The sequence below is a fragment of the Danio rerio genome, chromosome 5, assembly GCF_052040795.2.
Source record: "Danio rerio strain M-AB ecotype USA chromosome 5, GRCz13ab, whole genome shotgun sequence".
Classification (NCBI taxonomy): domain Eukaryota; kingdom Metazoa; phylum Chordata; class Actinopteri; order Cypriniformes; family Danionidae; genus Danio; species Danio rerio.
Window position 1 is genome coordinate 56,245,001 of NC_141025.1, and position 19,418 is coordinate 56,264,418.

A 19,418-nucleotide genomic window follows, 5' to 3' on the forward strand; every position below is an offset into this window, starting at 1 on the left:
GATCATTGTAGATCTGCTCCTCATCCTCGCTGCTCAGCACCTTGCACTGTCTCAGATAAGGTGTTATCCTTGAGGGCTCAATGGTCTTGATGAGAAGCATTCGGTAGTCCTCCAGCCGAGCCCAACACTCATCATCTTCCTCCACCTCAAAAACCCCTGGACCATCAGACATGGCTGTTGGCTTGTTAAGAGCTGTTTGATAGCAAGTTTTTAAGGTTAAGTGGACATTACACATTCAGCTTATCTGTAAAAAGGAAATGTTCACAAAACGCTGCGTGACACAAGTTCCCTTTTTCCACCAGAGCAGTTGTTTAAATTTCCCTGTATTTCACAATATAATACATTTACTGTGGTGTATGGGTGATGCAATATTGGTCTTTTGGAGGGAACTTAGTGGCTTTTGTGTAACATCCAGCTCCATCTATAATACATTCGCTTTTATTAGGCTGCTGTTATGATAGTGCTTGTTATCTCATGTGATTAACACATTTTTCCAAGTTGTTATCTTTGTGTAAAAAGTTTTGAAGGGAAAACCTAAAAATCCCTAAAACTCATCAAATGACATCGAATTTAGCAAAATATTTATATTTAGCTTTCAAAAAAAGTCTTAAATACTATTTACTAACTCTTTTATGAGCTGCAGAGTTTGCCACAGCAATATCACCCGGCAGCCCAAGACAGGTTACTCACTGAAGCTAAGCAGGGCTGAGCCTTAGTGCCTGGATGGGAGATCACATGAGAAAACTAGGCTGCTGTTGGAAGTGGTGTTAGTGAGGCCGGCAAGGGGCACTCAACCTGTGTTCTATGTGAGTTCTAATGCCCCAGTACAGTGAAGGGGACACTATAGGGGAATTACCAACCTACGTATCACGTGACGTTACACAGGTTCAAACATGCAAACTGGTTGCAAAAAAAGACCGGTTGCAAAAGCAAACATGTTGTGTTGTGGCGGTAAAATGCCAAAATCTAAAGTTCAAAAATAGAACTTAAATTTTACCGTACACCACACTGCTTTTAATGCCAACCACAGTCTTTGGCCAATAGCCATCAGAAGAGAGAGCTAATTAGAGTGAGGACCAAATTAAAAATGCTCGACCCTGCAGTTCTCAATTTATATCAGGTAAGTTTTCACTATACTGAATCATACACATTCCTCGTTTTTGATTACAGCAATGACTTGAGCAAAAACAGTTAAATATGGTCAATTAAACTGCGGACACTGAATGCTTAGAATGAAATGTAAAAATGTACATTTACATACCCTGCCATACAGGTGAAGTTCACAGTCAGAAAGCAGTTTTTTGGCTTGTTGATGATTACCCAGGCCTTGTACAGTTCCGTCTTCTCTCCTTGTCTTTGGCTAGGCAGAACCTCGGTTTTTAGCACTACATAGAATTAAATCTGGTAATCGTAAAACATTATTTCTTGCACATGACCACACAGAACAAAATTGTTGGCATACAAAGACTTGTAGGCCTTTAACGTCTCTCTTGTTTAAACACTTGGAGTTTCAATGAGATAGTTGTAAATTTCGAGCTGGACGCTTGGCCATTTTGTCTTATCCAATATCCATTGGAAGGGCGCTATAACAAATGGACCTGTCAGACGAACGTCATTTACTTTAATTTTAATTTTGCAGAATAACTGTGCTTATCACTGGGTGACAAGCTGTCATAATACGCTGAAAGCATTATGTAAATAATATATATATATATATATATATATATATATATATATATATATATAATATGTAATCAATATAACTTATCTCTAAAACAACAACAAACGCTGTACCGTATCGGATGTCATTACCTTACTGAAAATGCCAGCGATTCCATTTTTTTTTCTGCAACCTCGCTGCGCAAGCATCCTAAATGTTTATAAACCGGTAGTTAGTCTATACTGTCAGCAGCTATGTTTCCATCCACCCATTTTTATGCGCAATTTGAATGTGCAGAAAAATCGGTTGATGGAAACTGCAAGATGTGCATTTTGAAAATGCGCATAAAACATATGCGCATAACGGAGTGGGATAGACTTTTCATTCGTTAAGAAAAGATGCACATGAACTATGATGAAAACACTTTTATCACACAAAGTCCAGTGTGCGCATTAAAAAAGGTCATGTGACTTTGTTATGAGATATCATGTGTTGATAAAAATGTGCATGAATAGATAAACCAGCAGGCTGAGCACACTGTAAAACATCTGAAATGTTGGTTTGGTCTTTCTAAAACGCCTTAACCATCTTAGTATTTGTGTTATTATATTACTAATTACCTCCAAAATCAGTAGCGTCCGTGCTCTGCATTTCATGCCCTCAAATGCCACCGCATGTTTACTGCGTGTCAGGATTGTCCTCTGAGGGGCAAGTTGTTTATTAAATGAAGAAAAGATTGAAGCAGCTTCGCTTATCGCAGCAAACTCTGTTTTTACTGTTGATATTTGGTGCCAGATAATCAGGAAGTGATGATTTTGTTTTAGCTTTGAGTCGTTGGATGGAAATGCTGCTTTATTCGCATGTCTTTAATACAATAATCTAGTTTTGTGCATAAAGTTCATTTGCATATTTGGATGGAAACATAGCTAGTGAGAGTCATCTTTCAGATCAGACTTTAAACCAAAGTCCTGATTCTCTGTGGTTATTAAAAATCCCATTGCACTTCTCATAAAAAGTAGGGGTGTAACCCTGGTGTCCTGGACAAATTCCCTCAATCGGCCCTTAGCCATCATTGCCTCCCAATCATCCCCATCTAACATATTGGCTCTATCACTGTCTGTCCACTCCACTAACAGCTGGTGGGAGCACTGGCTCTGTTGTCCTGTGGCTGCCGTCACATCATCCAAGTGGATGCTGAACACTGGTGGTGATGTGGAGAGACCCCTCATGATTGGGAAGCGATTTGAGTGTATGGCCATGCACGATAAATGTGCTAAATAAATACATACATTACAGAGTTTGATCATGCAATGTAATAGCAAAAAAAATCCCTAATACAAAAGCTTAAAAACAAAGACGACCAACTTATGACTCTAGAGAACAATTTATTCAAAAACAATCACAATAGTATAAGAATAATTTAACAGAAGTTCAGTGCAAAATTCTTTTTTTCACTGCAAGAAAATTAGAGGCAAATTGGGTGATTAACAAAACATAAAACAATTAGTTCAATGAACAAACAATAGCTGGCTGATCCCTTAAACTCCACAGAGTGCAGTTCTGTTTAACAAACGCTTAAACTATATAGACTTTGAAGCTATTAGTTCTGCATTCTCTGGAAGAAATACTGAACAACAGAAAGTGTAGTATGTAGTATTACCTTATTTAATTAATCTTTTAATTCGCTGATTCCGTTGCCTTTTTGGACCAATTCCTGAGAACTGTTTTGCTGACGCTTCGTTTTCATTCATGTTAAGTTCAGTCCTCTGAAAACAATGAAAATATATAAGCACAAATCTAAAAAAAGCAAAATTATGCTTGAATGTGAAGTGCAACTTACTGCAGTTGGTGGCTGACTTCTTTCATTTGTCTGAAGATCCTCTTCATCATCCTCAGTGGATGACTGATGTTCTTCAGAGGGGTTTATGGTGGCCAAATGGTCATCCTCTTCATCGTCCTCACTCAATAACTGACGTTCCTCACAGGGGTTTATGGTGGCCAAAAGGGCTGGTAAGGTAAAGCACGACAAAAAACGAGCCTTACAAAGTAGGTATGCCGGATTTGAGGCAAACCTTTCAGCAACCACTTTGCGAATGGCTTCCACTTCAACTTCTTCATTGCACTCATCCTGATACTGAGCTGGCAGGACTTTCTTAGCAGCTAAAAGCAGTGGTTGTTTGGCTCGGAGCAAGTCAGTCATTGTTTTGATGGTGGCAGCAGATGGTGGAAGGTAAGGTAAGGATGTATCTAGATGAGGAAGCGGGATTCCACCTTTCCCATCCATCCAGTCATCTACTTCAGATGACTTCTCTGGGAAAATCAAGTGAGAATCAAAGTTCACACCAGCAGCAGGAAGATCACGAAGAGAGATCAGTGGTTCACCTTCTGATTGAGCTCTAATCCGAGACATTGAAGTTACTTTCCGAGATGGAGGAGCTACAACAGGTAATGGACCCAGAGGTCTGATAGGTCTGTACTTTGTTTTCTGAGTGCTGACAGTTGGCAGTTGACTGGAGCTCACATTTAAACCGCAAAGCTTTGGTGCTACAACTTTATTATTGGGATTAAATATGACTGGTCCACTGGACAAAGTTGGCGGAGTCGAGGGATTTGATTGAATGTTGAAAACTGCAGGAGGTATACTGCGACCGGTGGACGGAGATGACTGATGTTGCTTTACAACGCTTTCATCAGAGGAGGAATCTGATGAGGTCTTTGCTGCTTTAGTGCATGTAGCTTTGTGGACCACATTGATGGGTATTTGGGGTACAATCTGAACGCTCTGTTGCACACTTAGATTCTGTGGTAATGGAAAAGTAGTTGAATTCAGAAAAGAAGTAGGGTTTAGGGCATCTCTAGAGACTCTGGGGCTAATGTTTATAGTGGAGGAAACATTAAGGTTATCTCTGGATACATTTGAGACTGAAGAATGTACAAAGGTAGGATTTGTAGAGGAATGAACAACCACAGGGGCAGACTGGTGTAGGTTGCCTGAGCTGCATGGTTGAGGACTTTTGATTGTGAGGGACTTGTCTGGCATGTTTATTGTCTGGTTGCTTGAGAAATTAGGAGAAAGACCAGTTACTTGTACCAACCTGGCGGGGCTCAGAATCTTGATTACTGGCGGTGTCTGCAATGTAACAGTTGGGAAAACAACATTTTTATTGCCTTGGTTTTGTTTCCGAGGCTCTTTTTTCCTACTTTTTGCTTTAGATTGTTCCATTAGGGCCTGAGCTTTCTTGGTAGGCTTACAGATACGTTTTGAAGTCTTGACACTGTTTGAGTCCTGCACACTTGGCGATTTGGAGACTACAATAGGTTGTGCTGGTGTTTTCGGTTGCATTACCGGTAGAGGAATGTGTGATACAGCTTTTGATGGTTGCTGTGGTAGTAGCAGTCCTTTAAACACTAAATGTTGCACTTGCCCCTCCATGTTTGGGTTTGTGATAACAAGATTATTGGGATAAATCAAAGTTGGAGTTGTTATTTGCCTGACTGGCAAAGGTTGAGGAGGCTGTTTAGAAGGTGGTAGAGAAGGATTTTGAAAAGGTGGTAGAGAAGGTTGTTGAGAAGGTTGTTGAGAAGGTGGTAGAGATTGTTGTTGAGAAGTTGGTAGAGAAGGTGGTTGAGGAGGTGGTAGAGAAGGTTGTTGAGGAGGTTGTTGAGCAGGTGGTTGAGAAGGTGGTAGAGAAGGTGGTTGAGGAGGTGGTTGAGACGGTTGAGAAGGAGGTGGTAGAGTTGGTTTTTGAGAACGTGGTACAGAAGGTGGTAGAGCAGGTGGTTGAGTAGGTTGTTGAGCAGGTGGTAGAGAAGGTTTTTGAGAAGGTGGTAGTGATGGTTGTTGAGAAGGTTCTGCAGGTTTCTTGTGCTCAGATGCTGCTTTTGACTGCTGAAGCAGAACTGCCACTGTTTTTGGAGAAGCTAAATCACAAAGGGCAAAATTATTGACATGTTAGGACAAAAAGAACTAGTGCTTTACTTTCTACATCTGTATTATTGGCTGTTTTATTTATTTCAAGATGTTAAAAAGAACACTTACTGCTTATTGGAGTAGGTTTAGGATTACCTAAATCACAATAAGACACAAATATTGACATGTTAGGACAAATAAAAAGGGTAACTTTGCACATCTGTATTATTTGCCATTTTATTTATTTCAAGATGTTAAAAAAACTTACCGTTTATCGCAAGTGGCATCTGAAAAGACAAAAAAGAGAGAATAATTGACAACAACAGGAGAACACAAATCTTCAAGATAAGCATTTTTTTAAATACTGCAAGTTTATACACACACACACACACACACACACACACACGATATATATATATATATATATATATATATATATATATATATATATATATATATATATATATATATATATATCAGAATCTAAAGCTGCAACATTTTTATCTATTCTTGTATTTTTATTATATTTTAAGCAGAAGTCCTTTACTAAAAATCCCCTAATCATTCCTAATCATTCTAAAACTGTATTATTTTCAAACAAAGCTATTCAAGTCATTTGATTAAATTGTGTTATACATACAGTCAGGGCCTGATTTAAAATAAGGGCTAGGTGGGGCTGAAGCCCCAGGGCCTGTGAAAGGAGGGGGTCCTTGATTGGCTGATAAATTATTTTGCATCATGATGCGGGAAATGCCTCTTTGCGTTTTGCTTTCGTATGGTGGTAATGTGAAAAATTCCTTTCGACTCGCTGCTGGTCAAGAACAGTGACGCCGCTAAACTATGGCTCGGAGTAGCTGTAGCTCAAAACAGTTTTGAATAGCCCTGTCTAGTCCTCAGTAAGAGTGACCAGATGTCCCATTTTGTACCCAGGAAAGGCTCTTATTTCGCTGAACAGTTTTGTTTCGGCTCTGCAGTGAAAATGATCCAATCAAAAGTAGGCTAACCAAACGCATTGTTGAACAAAAAAATACAGTTCAAACAGTAAACGTTAATAACATGCAGTAAGAAAAGCTGAGTTTGTTGGAATCATGCAGAATGGACAATTTTGTCTCGGCCACGCGTCCGCGCAATCCTTCCCTTAAATAATATAACCGAGAAAGTGTGTGAACATATCAAATAGCCTACATAGTAGTTATCAAAAGTCTATCATTGGGGACAAATTATTTCAAGAAAATACATGGTTTAAGTTTAACTCAACCAATTAAAAAGCAAACTTTTAAATTAATGAATTTCCCCCTATTTAAAGTTAACAGTAATAATCCAGAGCAATGAAATATTGGAGCTGGCTTTCATCAGACAATATGTGTCAGGCACAAAAAAAAACATGCTAACCTTCTGTAATTGATTGACTTGATTGATTGACAAGACCAAGTGGAAAATTAGAAGCTTGACTTTTAAATCAATTTTAGGGATTTCTCTCAGCTAAAGTTAAGTAAAATTTTTAAAGATAGCCCTATTTAAATTATTTATTGTAAAGCACTCGTTCAGAAAGTAATGCAAATGTGTTTTTTGTGTAGCCTGTTTAAAATGTGAAGTTTGTTATGCGATTAACTTTGTATGCTTGTAAAGTGCCTACTTAAGTTAGTAAAATAGAAAACGTTTATAACAATGAAATATAAATCTAATAGTGAAAAATTAGATAATATTAATTAGCAAATTAATAATGATAATAATAATAATAAGGAAAAAAAAACTATTTTTGGAGGAAATAAAATAAATGGAGTCCTTTTTTTTCCAACGGTTTGCTATAGCCGTTGGGCCCAATATGTTCTTAATCCAGCCCTGTATATAGTATATCACATAAAAAACAAAATGCTGCATTGTCAGTTTTCTTATTTGAATATTGTGCACCCACCTCAGCAACAAAGTATGAGATATAAACTATTAAACATTAGATGCTTGGTTGACATACCTTAATATCTAGCTTTTTGTGAATTTCAATGACAGTCCTGCAACCATTGACATCAACGTGAAAAGCCTGTATTCAGACAGAAAAGACAACCATGTGAAACTGTCAAAAGGCACGATGAAAGAAACAAAATCAATGCTATCAGGCTTACTTTGATAAAAAATGTAAACACTGATGTCTTCTGGAGCCTGATGCTTGCTGCTTTGATTCCAACAATATCCCCTGTAAAAAGTGATTATTGATTAATTACACACAACAAAATGAGCATATGTCTTGAACTAATCTGTCATAACTAGGCCTACATGGATGCTGAACAAACATTTTTCTTTTATTAAGGTTGCAATTTTTTTTTATTCCATATAGTGACATACTGTATAAGAGGGAAATAAGATATTAAGCAAGATATTCAGAAATTACCTTCACATGAGTTTGATAAAACAGCCTCAAACACTAATAGTTTTCCCTACACTATTGTTTTCATATAATAGGCAAGTTTTACCTTTGATTACAGTACACTACATTCAAAAGTCTTGTCATGGATCTCAATTGTAAGAACAACAAATTTTAAGTTGACTTCTAGTTGATCATTTGGAAAAGTGGCTGAAGGTTGATTTTTCTGATGAATCATCTGTTGAGCTGCATCCCATTCATCACAAATACTGCAGAAGACCTATTGGAATGCGCATGGGCCCACGATTCTAACAGATATCAGTCAAGTTTGGTGAGGGAAAAATAATGGTTTGGGGTTCATTCAGTATGGGGGCATGCGAGAGATCTGCAGAGTGGATGACAACATCTACAGCCTGAGGTATCAAGACATTGTGTTGCCTATTATATTACAAACCACAGGAGAGGGCAAATTCTTCAGCAGGATAGCGCTCCTTCTAATCCAACAGCCTCCACATCAAATTTCCTGAAAGCAAAGAAGGTCAAGGTGCTGCAGGATTGGCCAGCCCAGTCACTAGACATGAACATTATTGAGCATGTCTAGGGTAAGATGGAGGAGGCATTAAAGATGAATCCAAAGAATCTTGAAGAACTCTGTGAGTCCTGCAAGAACGCTTTCTTTGCCATTCCAGATGACTTTAATATTAAGTTGTTTGAGTCATTGCAGAGATGTTTGGATGCAGTCCTCCCAGCTCATGAGAGTCATACACAATATTTATTCTTTTTCACTGCATCATGACTTTATATTCTATACTGTACATTATTTCTGTTAAGTGACAAGACTTTTGTCTCAGCAAAGTCAGACCTTACTGTCCTAATAAAATCATTAAAAGTCAAGGCATGATAATTTTTTGTTTTGGTAAAATAATGGTCATCTAGAGGCCTTCGCCTTTCATATAAGCCACTTCTGATACCAAACGATCAACTAGAAGTCAAGTCATAATTGGTTGTTCTTAAACTTGCATAGGCTGCAAGACATGTGTCAGGTAGTGTATAGTTATTTTTTTCGTTCTACGATGCAGAAACAAAAGTCTGTACCTTCACAAAAGATGGCTTCATTCGCTGGAATAGATATGATCACATTACCAATCCATGGGATGACAGCTTTTTGGAGGTCAGTATTAAGGCTGAACACATCCCGTAACGTCCTTTTTTTATTTTTTATTTTCTTCTATGGTAAATAGAAATAGCAAAAGCATAAAAATACACATTTTATGTCATACATTATTGACTATATATGTAATATTCATCTGCGTTGATCATACCTTTTTCTTCACAGCGAATTCTGTTGCTTTCATTTGAATGAATTGTTTAACATCACTCATGCACACTTTGAACATGGCCTTCTCATCGTCAGTCTGCAAAGATGAAATATCATTCAGTTTTTAAACAGAAGAACTTCAGAAGCTAAACATCTAAACATGCAAAGAGCTGTAGTGTTAGGTCATTTTTAAACAAATTATTCACTTCAACAGGAATGAAGAGTAGATTACTTCATCTTCCAAGTCCTTAATCGGGATTTTAGTTATAAAATCATCATGTAAAACAGCATAAACTCACTGTAAAAATGCAGGATTCCACACAACACAAATGAATTAAGTTAATTTAATACATTTTACAAATTTAAGTGGACCGAACATAAAACAATTAAGTTGTCAAAAAATCGCATTAGAAGTACATTTAAATAAGTAATTTAAACAAGCAACAAAAGTCATTTTTTGAGTGTATGCATCTGAGCTGAAAAGAGAACTGATTAGTTAATCTTGAATCCTAAGGTTTTGAATTGTTCATCTTTTTACATGTGACTTGATAACATAATGCCTCATTCACACTAGCAGCGACTTTGTAGCTGCCTGTCACTCTCGGTGGCGACCTGCTGCGAACGCAGGTCTGTGTAAGTATATACAGCACTAATACAACCGGCCTCTGTACGAGGTGAGAGAGGATCACGTGAGCTCTACTGGTGCTCCAATTGGCTGTCGCTCAAGAAGGTCGCTCTTCATTTGCATAAAGTTGAAGGATTCTCAACTTTGACGCATTGCTTAACAGCGCCACCTGGTTGCCAACATCGCTTGAGTGGATGAAGAAACAGAACAAACTAAGACAAACTAAATCCAGAATCTCAAAATGCTTCAGAAACCCTACCTACAAAGTACTGATCAAAGTTTTAGGTACATGTGTAAAAATGCTGTAACACAAGGATGCTTTCAAAAATGCATAAATTCACTTATATTAGCTAAATCAAATCAACATTTGTATAATCACACTTTGCATTCAAAAGACTTGGGGTGCTTTCACACTAGCACTTTTGATCCGCACCCGGGTTCATTTGACGTCATAGTACGGTACGTTTAGCTAGTGTGAACGTGTGTTCTGAACTCAGTGCGCACCCGTGAACTGTACCCGAGTCTGCCTGAAAGAGATGAATCATGAATGGGAGTGAAGCGACACAACTGACGCAGGTAGATCATGTGATCATGACAAAATGGTGGATGTACTACGTCCGAATTCCATTCACATTGTATAGAAAGTACTTTTCTAATGGCCGAGTAGTACGTTTAAATTCAAATGAAGTGGTTGGTGAGTGTAAATGTACACATTTCTGTTTTTAAGGTAATTATCCGCAATATTAAATGTGGTAATAAAGAGCTGGTCAATGTTTTAAACTTCATCCATATGATCCATATATCCATATGATTAAATAATCTTTTTGATTTTTTAAACAAACAAACAACTTGAAACTAGATTGAGGACTCGACAGATCAATTGCTGATTAGCTCAGTCTTAATGTGAAATTTGAAATGTTTTTTAACCACCTGTCTTCTGCTGAACACAAAACAAGATATTCTGAAGAATGTGTGTGTGTGTGTGTGGGGGGGGGGGGGGGGTGTTGAATTTAAGGAACAAGACATACTAAAGAGGTCAATGGCTGTTTTTATTCTCAACATTCTTCAGTATATCTTCCTTTTTGTACAACAGAAGAAAGAAACTCAAAGAGGTTTGGAAGAAGTGTAGAACGTGTAAAGGCAACAATTACATTTTTGGGTGAACCATCCCTTTATTGTGTGTTCAACAAACAAATCAAGTGTCTGAGAAGCAATTAATTAATCTTTAATGTTTCTTATTTTACGGGTGTATTACCAAATACTATAGAATACACAAGACATGTCACTTGTTTTGAATGGTAAAAAAGTGTAACGGTCAATGTGGCAAATATAGCCCACCTTCTTGCACAAGAGCCAATCATCGATCACTATAAACTGACAATATTCCGTGGGAGGAGCTTGGACCAGTCGTGATTTTATACAACTTTTGTGTGATTCGAACATTTAGAAACTAAACTTATGAGTCAATTGTTGATTTATTGGCGAATTCCAAAATGAAATTCAATCATATGTTTTATAAGTAGTTTTAGAGAATTTGATGTTACCCCATTTAGACAGAATGCCTAAGCATACTGCCCAAGAGGCATTTCAAAGATGGCCGTCGAGTGAAATTACTTGTCTTAAAGGGACTTTCGAATTACACTGTAAAGAAATGCTGGGTTCAATACAAGTCAAGTGGTACAGTCAATAGTCAATACAAACTTAAGTGGATTGACTAAAAAAAAACTATTAATTTGAATTTAGAAACCATCTTACCCGTCTGTGCAAGACAACGGTATTCATGCCAACATAAGTCCTTTCCACGTCTCCAAAGCGGTCCAGAATGGTGTTGCGCTCCAGTATGGGCTCATCATTTGGACATGCGCTGTTCTCTGAAGAATCGGAGCCTAAGCCGGACTCTTTAGTGGACTCCCGTAGCTCCTCTTCATTGGTGGGAAGACGGACCCATAATGTTCTAAAACTTCCTGGAGTAATCGTCCATACCATCGCATTTCTAGGAATCCATTCCTTCATTTCTGTTTGCACGTATTCCTTCTGTGGTATTTCCAGATTTTCATCTTCTGCGAGATCGTCTGATTCGTCACTGTTCATATAGTTTATCTGGCTTTCGTCATCAGAGCTGGAGTTGAAAAACATCTCTTCTTTAACTGTTTTCAGCAATTTTTGTCGTTTATTTCTTGGATAGCTTGTTGTTATGCTTGATAGTGGTCTTTTTAGGGGTTTTTTCTGAATGTATAAAAGACAGAGTGTGTAAGATTAAATTATTATATGTTATTTTCTTAAAATTGTACTAAAGAATGTACTTACAGATCGTGTCATTAATTTCCACTTGTGAAGGCATTGAGCGTCAACTCGATTTGGGATCTCAGAGGCAATCTTGGCCCATTTGCCTGGAAAAGGATGACACAAAATGGACAAAGACAATCTAAAACAATGATCTCAAACTCAATTCCTGCAGGGCCACAGCCTGCTTAATAGTCTCTAGTAGTCTTGATCACCTTAATTAGTTGGATCAGCTGTGTTTGATTGGGGTTGGAACAAAACTGTGCAGAGCTGTGGCCCTCCAGGAATCCAGTTTGAGACCTATGCACTAGAGCAGGGGTCACCAACATGGTGCCCGTGGGCACCAGGTAGCCCGCCAGGTTCACATGAGTTGCCCGCAGGTCTCTTCTAATAATAGCTCACCATAGCACCACATATGAGTAAGCTGCATCTAATATTTTTGTAGGTATTCTTTTTAAATCACACTTGCATTGATGTAAATTTGAAAATCACTTTAAGTTATATATTAAAAACTTTAAAAACAATTTCAGACAAATGAAATGTTGCATATTGATATTTATCTAACTTGTTAAATAATTGTTGACAACTACTGTGAGAAATCATTAACATGATCAATGTCTTCACATAGATGAATATTATTAATAATTATTAATCATAACATATAATTAAAAATAAATTAAGAAAAATGTGTTATTTAATAAATGGTAGTCCTTCACACTAATCGGTACCCAAGAAGTAGCTCTCAGTTTCCAAAAGGTTGGTGACCCCTGCACTAGAGTCATTAGGATCGGAGATTTTGCTGCGTTTCAGTCACACAGGATATATATTTTTGGAAATAGGTGTAAATTAATTGTTACATCAGAGGTTTTGAGTCTTTTTAAAATGCAAGTGTTTTTTAGGCTAGATAAGCAATATTTTAAACATCTGCTTCTCTACTATAATCTGGTATTGCAATTTATTGTATGAATTACCTTGAAACATTACCTAGCCCAAAGTGAATCTGAAAGCTGAATAACTATGTAAAATGTATACACAGTCTACAATTTGTCTCAAAATGTTATCCATATAATTTAAAACCTGATTGGGCTAAATACTGCATACATATAATATAATATAATATAATATAATATAATATAATATAATATAATATAATATAATATAATATAATATAATATAATATAAAATAATATACATTACATTTTTTTATAATAATGTGTGTGTTATATACTGTAGCTTAAACTATAGATTGGTAAGTTAATTATTCATTTTAATTATTATCTGAACATTAGATTCCATTAATGGATTAACTGAAACATTTACATGTTCTGTGCAAATGAAAACATTAACACAACACAACTACATAATTAAAGTAGATAATAAAGTGTCTCTGTCTGCCAATTTGATGCTTGCTCCTACATAAAGAATATGATGAACATAACTTTTTAATAAGCAGGAGAAAATTGTATTTAAATGTTTTATTGAGTATGTTACATGGACACCAATACTCCAATAATTTTAAAACGATTAGGACAATAATCTGATTAAGAGTCTACCATGTAAACAGACATTTTTGATGACCTTAATCCGACTAAAGTCATAATAGAACTAAACAGCAATTGAATCAGGTCATTTGGAGCATGCCGATTTTAGTGGCATTATTGAAGTGCAGTACTGACATGTAAACAACAATCAAACTATTACCGTCCTGTAGGATTTTCGCCGCATTTTACGACAGGATATTCCATACACCCATGGCTGTTTGACACTATTCTCTGCATCTACCAAATCATCAAAGTACCACAGTAACACACAATTTAAATTTCAGAGTTGTTGTTTTTTTTTTTTATTCGGCGTGCGGTATCAAATTCCATTAAAACAACCCTCTCCCCCTAGAACTTACCTAATACATAGATTCAGTACCTAAGTTTACCATGGGGGCATGAATGAAATGACAGAGCCAAACTGCAGTTAATGTTGAAAAATAAAAAAAATGAAACACCTAAAACTGCCTTAAACTGTGGAGGAAATGTAGATAGCGTCGTGACACAATGACATAATAAAATTATGTGCTATAACATGTAAAGTGGGATCATGAAAAGACAATTCAAAAAGCAGCTCATGTAAACAGTTGTCTTATTCAGATTAAGGCAAATCATTTGATTACTGATGTCCATGTAAAAGCAGTCAATGCTAAATTTAGACTTTAAATGTTTTACATTTTTAGAATATTGTAAGAATGGGAACTGAAGTGTCATGTTATCACGACTTTACCATATCCAAGAAAAAATTTCTGTTGTTGTTGTTGTTGAAAACAGTTGTGTGGCTTGGTGTTTTTGTTTAAACTGCAATACATTTTTTGTCAAAATATTTTACAGCATAAAAGTTTTTAGATGTTTCGTCAATGTAAAGTAACCCTTTTAATATTTTTTATTCATTCATTCATTTTCTTGTCGGCTTAGTCCCTTTATTAATCCGGGGTCGCCACAGCGGAATGAACCGCCAACTTATCCAGCAAGTTTTTACACAGCGGGTGCCCTTCCAGCTGCAACCCATCTCTGGGAAACATCCACACACATATTCAAACACACTCATACACTAAGGACAATTTTAGCCTACCCAATTCACCTGTACCGCATGTCTTTGGACTATGGGGGAAACCAGAGCACCCGGAGTAAACCCACGCAAAGGCAGGGAGAACATGCAAACTCCACACAGAAACGCCAACTGAGCCGAGGTTCAACCCAGCGACCTTCTTGCTGTGTAGCGACAGCACTATCTACTGCGCCACTGCCTCGCCCCTTTTAATACTTATTTAAATAAATTTATTGACCTCAAAGATTTGAACATTAGTTATATCCACTTGTTAAAGGCTGATTTATACTTCTGCGTCAAGCGCACGCGTATGCTACAGCACGGTCAAAGAATGGATGCTTAGCCCTCACCGTGGCCATCGGCGTCACTGACGTGCACCTATCAAAAAATATAACTAAACGTCGCAACTATGCATAGCGCAAGCTCTGTGATTGGTTGGAGTGTGGTGGGGACCCACGTGCAGCGCGTGTTTACAAGTGTGGAGTCCCATGAAGGAGCTCCGGATGGATAGTTTTGTTTTGTGTTTACCACATAGAGCGAGTGTTTACAAGTGTGGAGTCCTTTGAAGGAGCTCCGGATGAAAAGTTTTGTTTTGCGTTTACCTTATGGTTTAAGTGGTTGCACGTCCGCCGGTTCCTTCCTCAAAATGAGCGAGTTTGAACCACTTGTACATTAAGGAAGCGTTCAGAAAAAACAAAACATCATAGAAGAAACTCGACACAGAGGAACATAAACACCTCACTGTCAACTAGCTTTTTAGGAAATGTTATTGCAGAGCAACAGAAACAGCGTGCAGAAGTCTGAATGCACAGCTGTTGCATGCGCCGTGGGTCACGCTGATCACTTGACGCAGAAGTAAAAACCAGGCTTAGGTGTGACGTCACGTGAAGCAGCTTCTGGGCCCAAGCGCTCTATCAAACTGTATAGGGAAGCTCATCAAATGGTATTATTAAAAGTTTATAAAGCGATGTAACACTTTCGAAATCATGATCATAATATATGTATCCATACTGATGGCCAGAAAGTGATTTATTTTTTATATATTGTTAATATATTGGTGCCTGTGATGCAGCAAGTCCAGAGACTGTTGTTAACACCATGATTTTATATAAAATTCTCTTTAATGTGTGATAGGAGTAAAAAATGGTCATAAATAAATATTTTCTTATTCAAATGAGTAGTGACTTCGAAAGCAGTATTTCATACGTCACAACCTAACAAGTGGATACTGTATTTATTATGACTTGACTTACCGACACCATATTTTGCAACTTTTTCTTTTAATAATTCCATCTCTGCATAGCTCCATGTTCCCTTTTTCACAGTCTCCCGAAGGCAATCCAAATACCTAAGATACAAATCTTAAATGAATACATGCTTGAATAACCAAAATCAACCAGCAAGATCGACTAAGGGGTTGTGATGATTTTAGGGTCTGGAACATGAGTTTGACTTCTGTCTGAAATTTGTTTCACCTGTCTCGACAAGCACTGTCGGTCCTGCCTGGCACTTCCGTTCTAATCCTCCCCCATTCTCTGGTCCCATACTTTGCCACAGCGTTCCGCAACAACTGAAATTAGAGCCAACAGTCAAATTAGTAAATATGTGGATGTGTGATTCCAGACGTTTTTTCTGTAACTGCAGCAGATATCAAAACTGAAACGTTGGGTCATCACTAGGTCCACACAGAATCTGCAAATTTCCGCAGATTTTCAGCCCATCATTGAGTCTATTTATTTACTTGTGTAAATGTGCGTAAATTGATATTTATTCATTTTTTATTAATTTCGTAAATAATATTGACTAATATAAAAGAGTTCATTTGATTTATTTACAATAAAGTTTGTAAAGTAATATTTTTGTCTTTTAGTAGTTATATTATATGACAGACTTGCTTTGTTTACCAAATAAATGGACCTAGATGGATTTGCCTTGTAAACATTAAATAAAAGTTAAAAAAAGCAATTCTTTTTAATTTCATATATTAAGTTTTTAGTTATGATACTCCTAAAATAGTTACAGCAAAAATCCACAGATTTGTTTTTTTTTTTTACAAAATTATCTGCAAACATGTCCACATATTCTGTCTGGCCCTAGTGGTCACTGAAAATATAATGCAAAAGCAATTTATTCATAATGAGTTTCTTATTTATTATAATATAGAAACCAAAATTAATATAATATCCAAAATTAATTCTGCTCCATACCTGGTCCTCCTCTTTGGACCAAGGGCCTTTCTTTAATGAGGGATCCAGGACAGATGTCCAGCGATATGCCAACTGAGATCCATCACGACCCACCATAAAATGTGACACTACGGAGAACATAAACACAAATATATATAGCCACAATGATACACACTTGTTATCGAATTTAAGTAAAGCTATTGGCAAATTAAGCTGCAAGATTAATCATAAAAAGATTGGGATCTCAACCCCCACTCAACAAACTATAAATAATGGTGATTTGCATATGTTTATTAATCCTTCGAATCGCTGCATTTATATGTTTGAAAAATGCAAAAATCAAGGAAGAGATTCAGTCTTTAGTGTTTTGAGTTAGTTATAAAGTTACAAACAGTCAAATAACACAAATATACTTGGATAACAGTTTATAGTTTAGACATAACCACTGATATTTATGGTAAAGATTAAAATCACAGCCATATGCATTTAATGACGCTCAAAAATGAAAGTTGTAGGCAGCAATTATATTATTTTACCAAAAGGTGGCGACAACCAGCCATCAAAAACAGGCCATTAAATAATTCTTTAAAAAGCATCCATCAAGCAATGAAACTAAGTTTTTGAGTGAATGACTGAATCATTTATTGAAAAGGAGACTAAAAATAAATATGAGTTGTACCAATTATATGTTTTTTATAATGATTATAATAATTTCTACATTTAGTGTTATCAGCAACAGTAGTAGTAACAGTGAATTTTTCACAGTATATACAGAATAATTTACAATTTATTTTTTAATTAGCTGATTTTTTCTTCATTTTATTTTTAATAAAATTACAGGTTCTATGCTCTCTTTGTTAAAACCAAAAGTGTCTTGCAGTGCTTATTTGTCATAAATGGCAAGCAAATGACATTTGTCTCCTTCCCTTTTTAGCTGATCCGAAAAAATCTGATCCGTGACTAAAAAACCATGATGTGAACCGAACCGTAAGATTTGTGATCTGTTACACCACTGATTGCAGATTTTCAAAAAGGTGGTATATTGGCTAGATATTGTCCATTCATAAGCCATACATCAATTAAAGCTTTTAGACGGTTAATAAATTTGAGTTTCTTAAAATTTACACTTATGACTAGCTTTGTGATCCAGGGTCAAAAATGAAACAAGAAATAAACTATAAACACACACTTTAGAAACAAAATATGCCACATTCAGTACAAGATCCAGTTCACTCACTCTGTATGTAAGGAATGAAGTTCCCGATCCTCATTTTTTCAACAAGTTCTCTGAGGAGATCGTCTTCCTCTTCTGTCCAATGAGTCCTTCTGAATGTCTTTGAAATGTAGCGCTGGTAGGTCTGGAAGCACATGAAAGCTGTTCTGTTGGTCTGGAAAGCAAACAAAGAGATCATGAGATTGAGTTGTTAAGCATAAAAAGTGCAATATTTGCATTGTTTTTTTAAAAAGTGCATTGATGTCTCCATCCCTACCCCAAGAGCCTCTGCGATTTTATCCCAATGGCACATCTTGAACTCTTCTGCGACTGCTTGCAGTTTATAAATCTCGTCTTGCTTCCACACCGATTTGTTAATGGACGGGTGCAAAAAGTTCTGCCAGAACCTCTTCAAATCATCGGCCTGACGCAAACCTTCAAACTATATGAACACAAACAAGACTTTTTATGATTCTAAAATGAGAAACTGCAGAAAGTACAGGACTTCATCTGCTAGGTATCAATAAAAATGCTACATAACTTACATCGATATTTGATATTTTATCCCAGTCATGATCGTCTTGCAGATCACCCAACAGTTGATCGTCTTTCAGGGTTCTAAGATGATATTAAGTTTGATTTTATTGGACACATAGTGCACTAATGTTTCAAAGTCTGGAGTCACAAGGTTTTTTTCATTTGTGTTTGAAAAAAAATCTCTAAAGCAGGGGTGCCCAAACTTTTTTGTTTGAAAGGCCAAAAAACTTGACTGAGGGTGGTGGGCTGAAGCAACTATACCAAATTGTATGAAATTAAAATTGTAATGGTAACTTATTAATTTAATAATATTAAAAAAAATACATCGAAAAAAATACTTTAATCAAATCAATAATTATATATAAATTTTATATTTTATAATGTACTTCTTACAATAAAAACCCTAAACAATCTCATTTATAACACAATGAATAAATGAATATACACACAGTGTTATAGTTAGGTCCATAAATATTTGGACATCAACACAGTTCTAACAATTTAGCCCTATACACCAACACAATTGATTTGAAATGAAACAAACAAGATGTGCTTTAACTGCAGACTGTCAGCTTTAATTTGAGGGCATTTACACCAAATGAGGTGAACGCGAATTACAAGTTTGCAAATGTGTCTCCCACTTGTTAAGGGTCCAAAAGTAATTGGACAATTGGCTTCTAAGCTGTTCCATGGCCAGATGTGTGTTATTGTTTTATCATCCCAATTACAATGAGC

At 36.5% G+C, this 19,418-nt stretch overlaps 2 protein-coding genes across 7 annotated transcripts in view; both read right to left on the reverse strand.

The window, feature by feature from the left end:
- Positions 1 to 3,426, reverse strand: part of card9 (caspase recruitment domain family, member 9) — a 12,866-nt gene extending 9,440 nt beyond the window's left edge. For 4 of the 6 annotated variants that reach the window (XM_087252951.1, XM_087252950.1, XM_087252949.1 and 1 more), the window contains exon 1: positions 1 to 1,218. This exon is cut by the window's left edge and continues 30 nt beyond it. In XM_087252951.1, the coding sequence (XP_087109077.1) occupies positions 1 to 235 (235 nt within the window). In that variant the 5' untranslated portion in view covers positions 236 to 1,218. 6 annotated transcript variants of the gene reach the window in all.
- snapc4 (small nuclear RNA activating complex, polypeptide 4) overlaps positions 3,033 to 19,418 on the reverse strand; it is a 29,679-nt gene continuing 13,293 nt past the window's right edge. The window contains 17 exon segments of the mRNA NM_001258410.1: positions 3,033 to 3,426; positions 3,501 to 5,434; positions 5,471 to 5,581; positions 5,700 to 5,726; positions 5,839 to 5,857; positions 7,543 to 7,608; positions 7,691 to 7,761; positions 9,025 to 9,157; positions 9,252 to 9,344; positions 11,628 to 12,098; positions 12,180 to 12,262; positions 16,001 to 16,095; positions 16,223 to 16,317; positions 16,955 to 17,061; positions 18,171 to 18,321; positions 18,424 to 18,588; positions 18,692 to 18,764. Coding sequence (NP_001245339.1) covers positions 3,322 to 3,426; positions 3,501 to 5,434; positions 5,471 to 5,581; positions 5,700 to 5,726; positions 5,839 to 5,857; positions 7,543 to 7,608; positions 7,691 to 7,761; positions 9,025 to 9,157; positions 9,252 to 9,344; positions 11,628 to 12,098; positions 12,180 to 12,262; positions 16,001 to 16,095; positions 16,223 to 16,317; positions 16,955 to 17,061; positions 18,171 to 18,321; positions 18,424 to 18,588; positions 18,692 to 18,764 — 3,799 coding nt within the window. The 3' untranslated portion in view covers positions 3,033 to 3,321.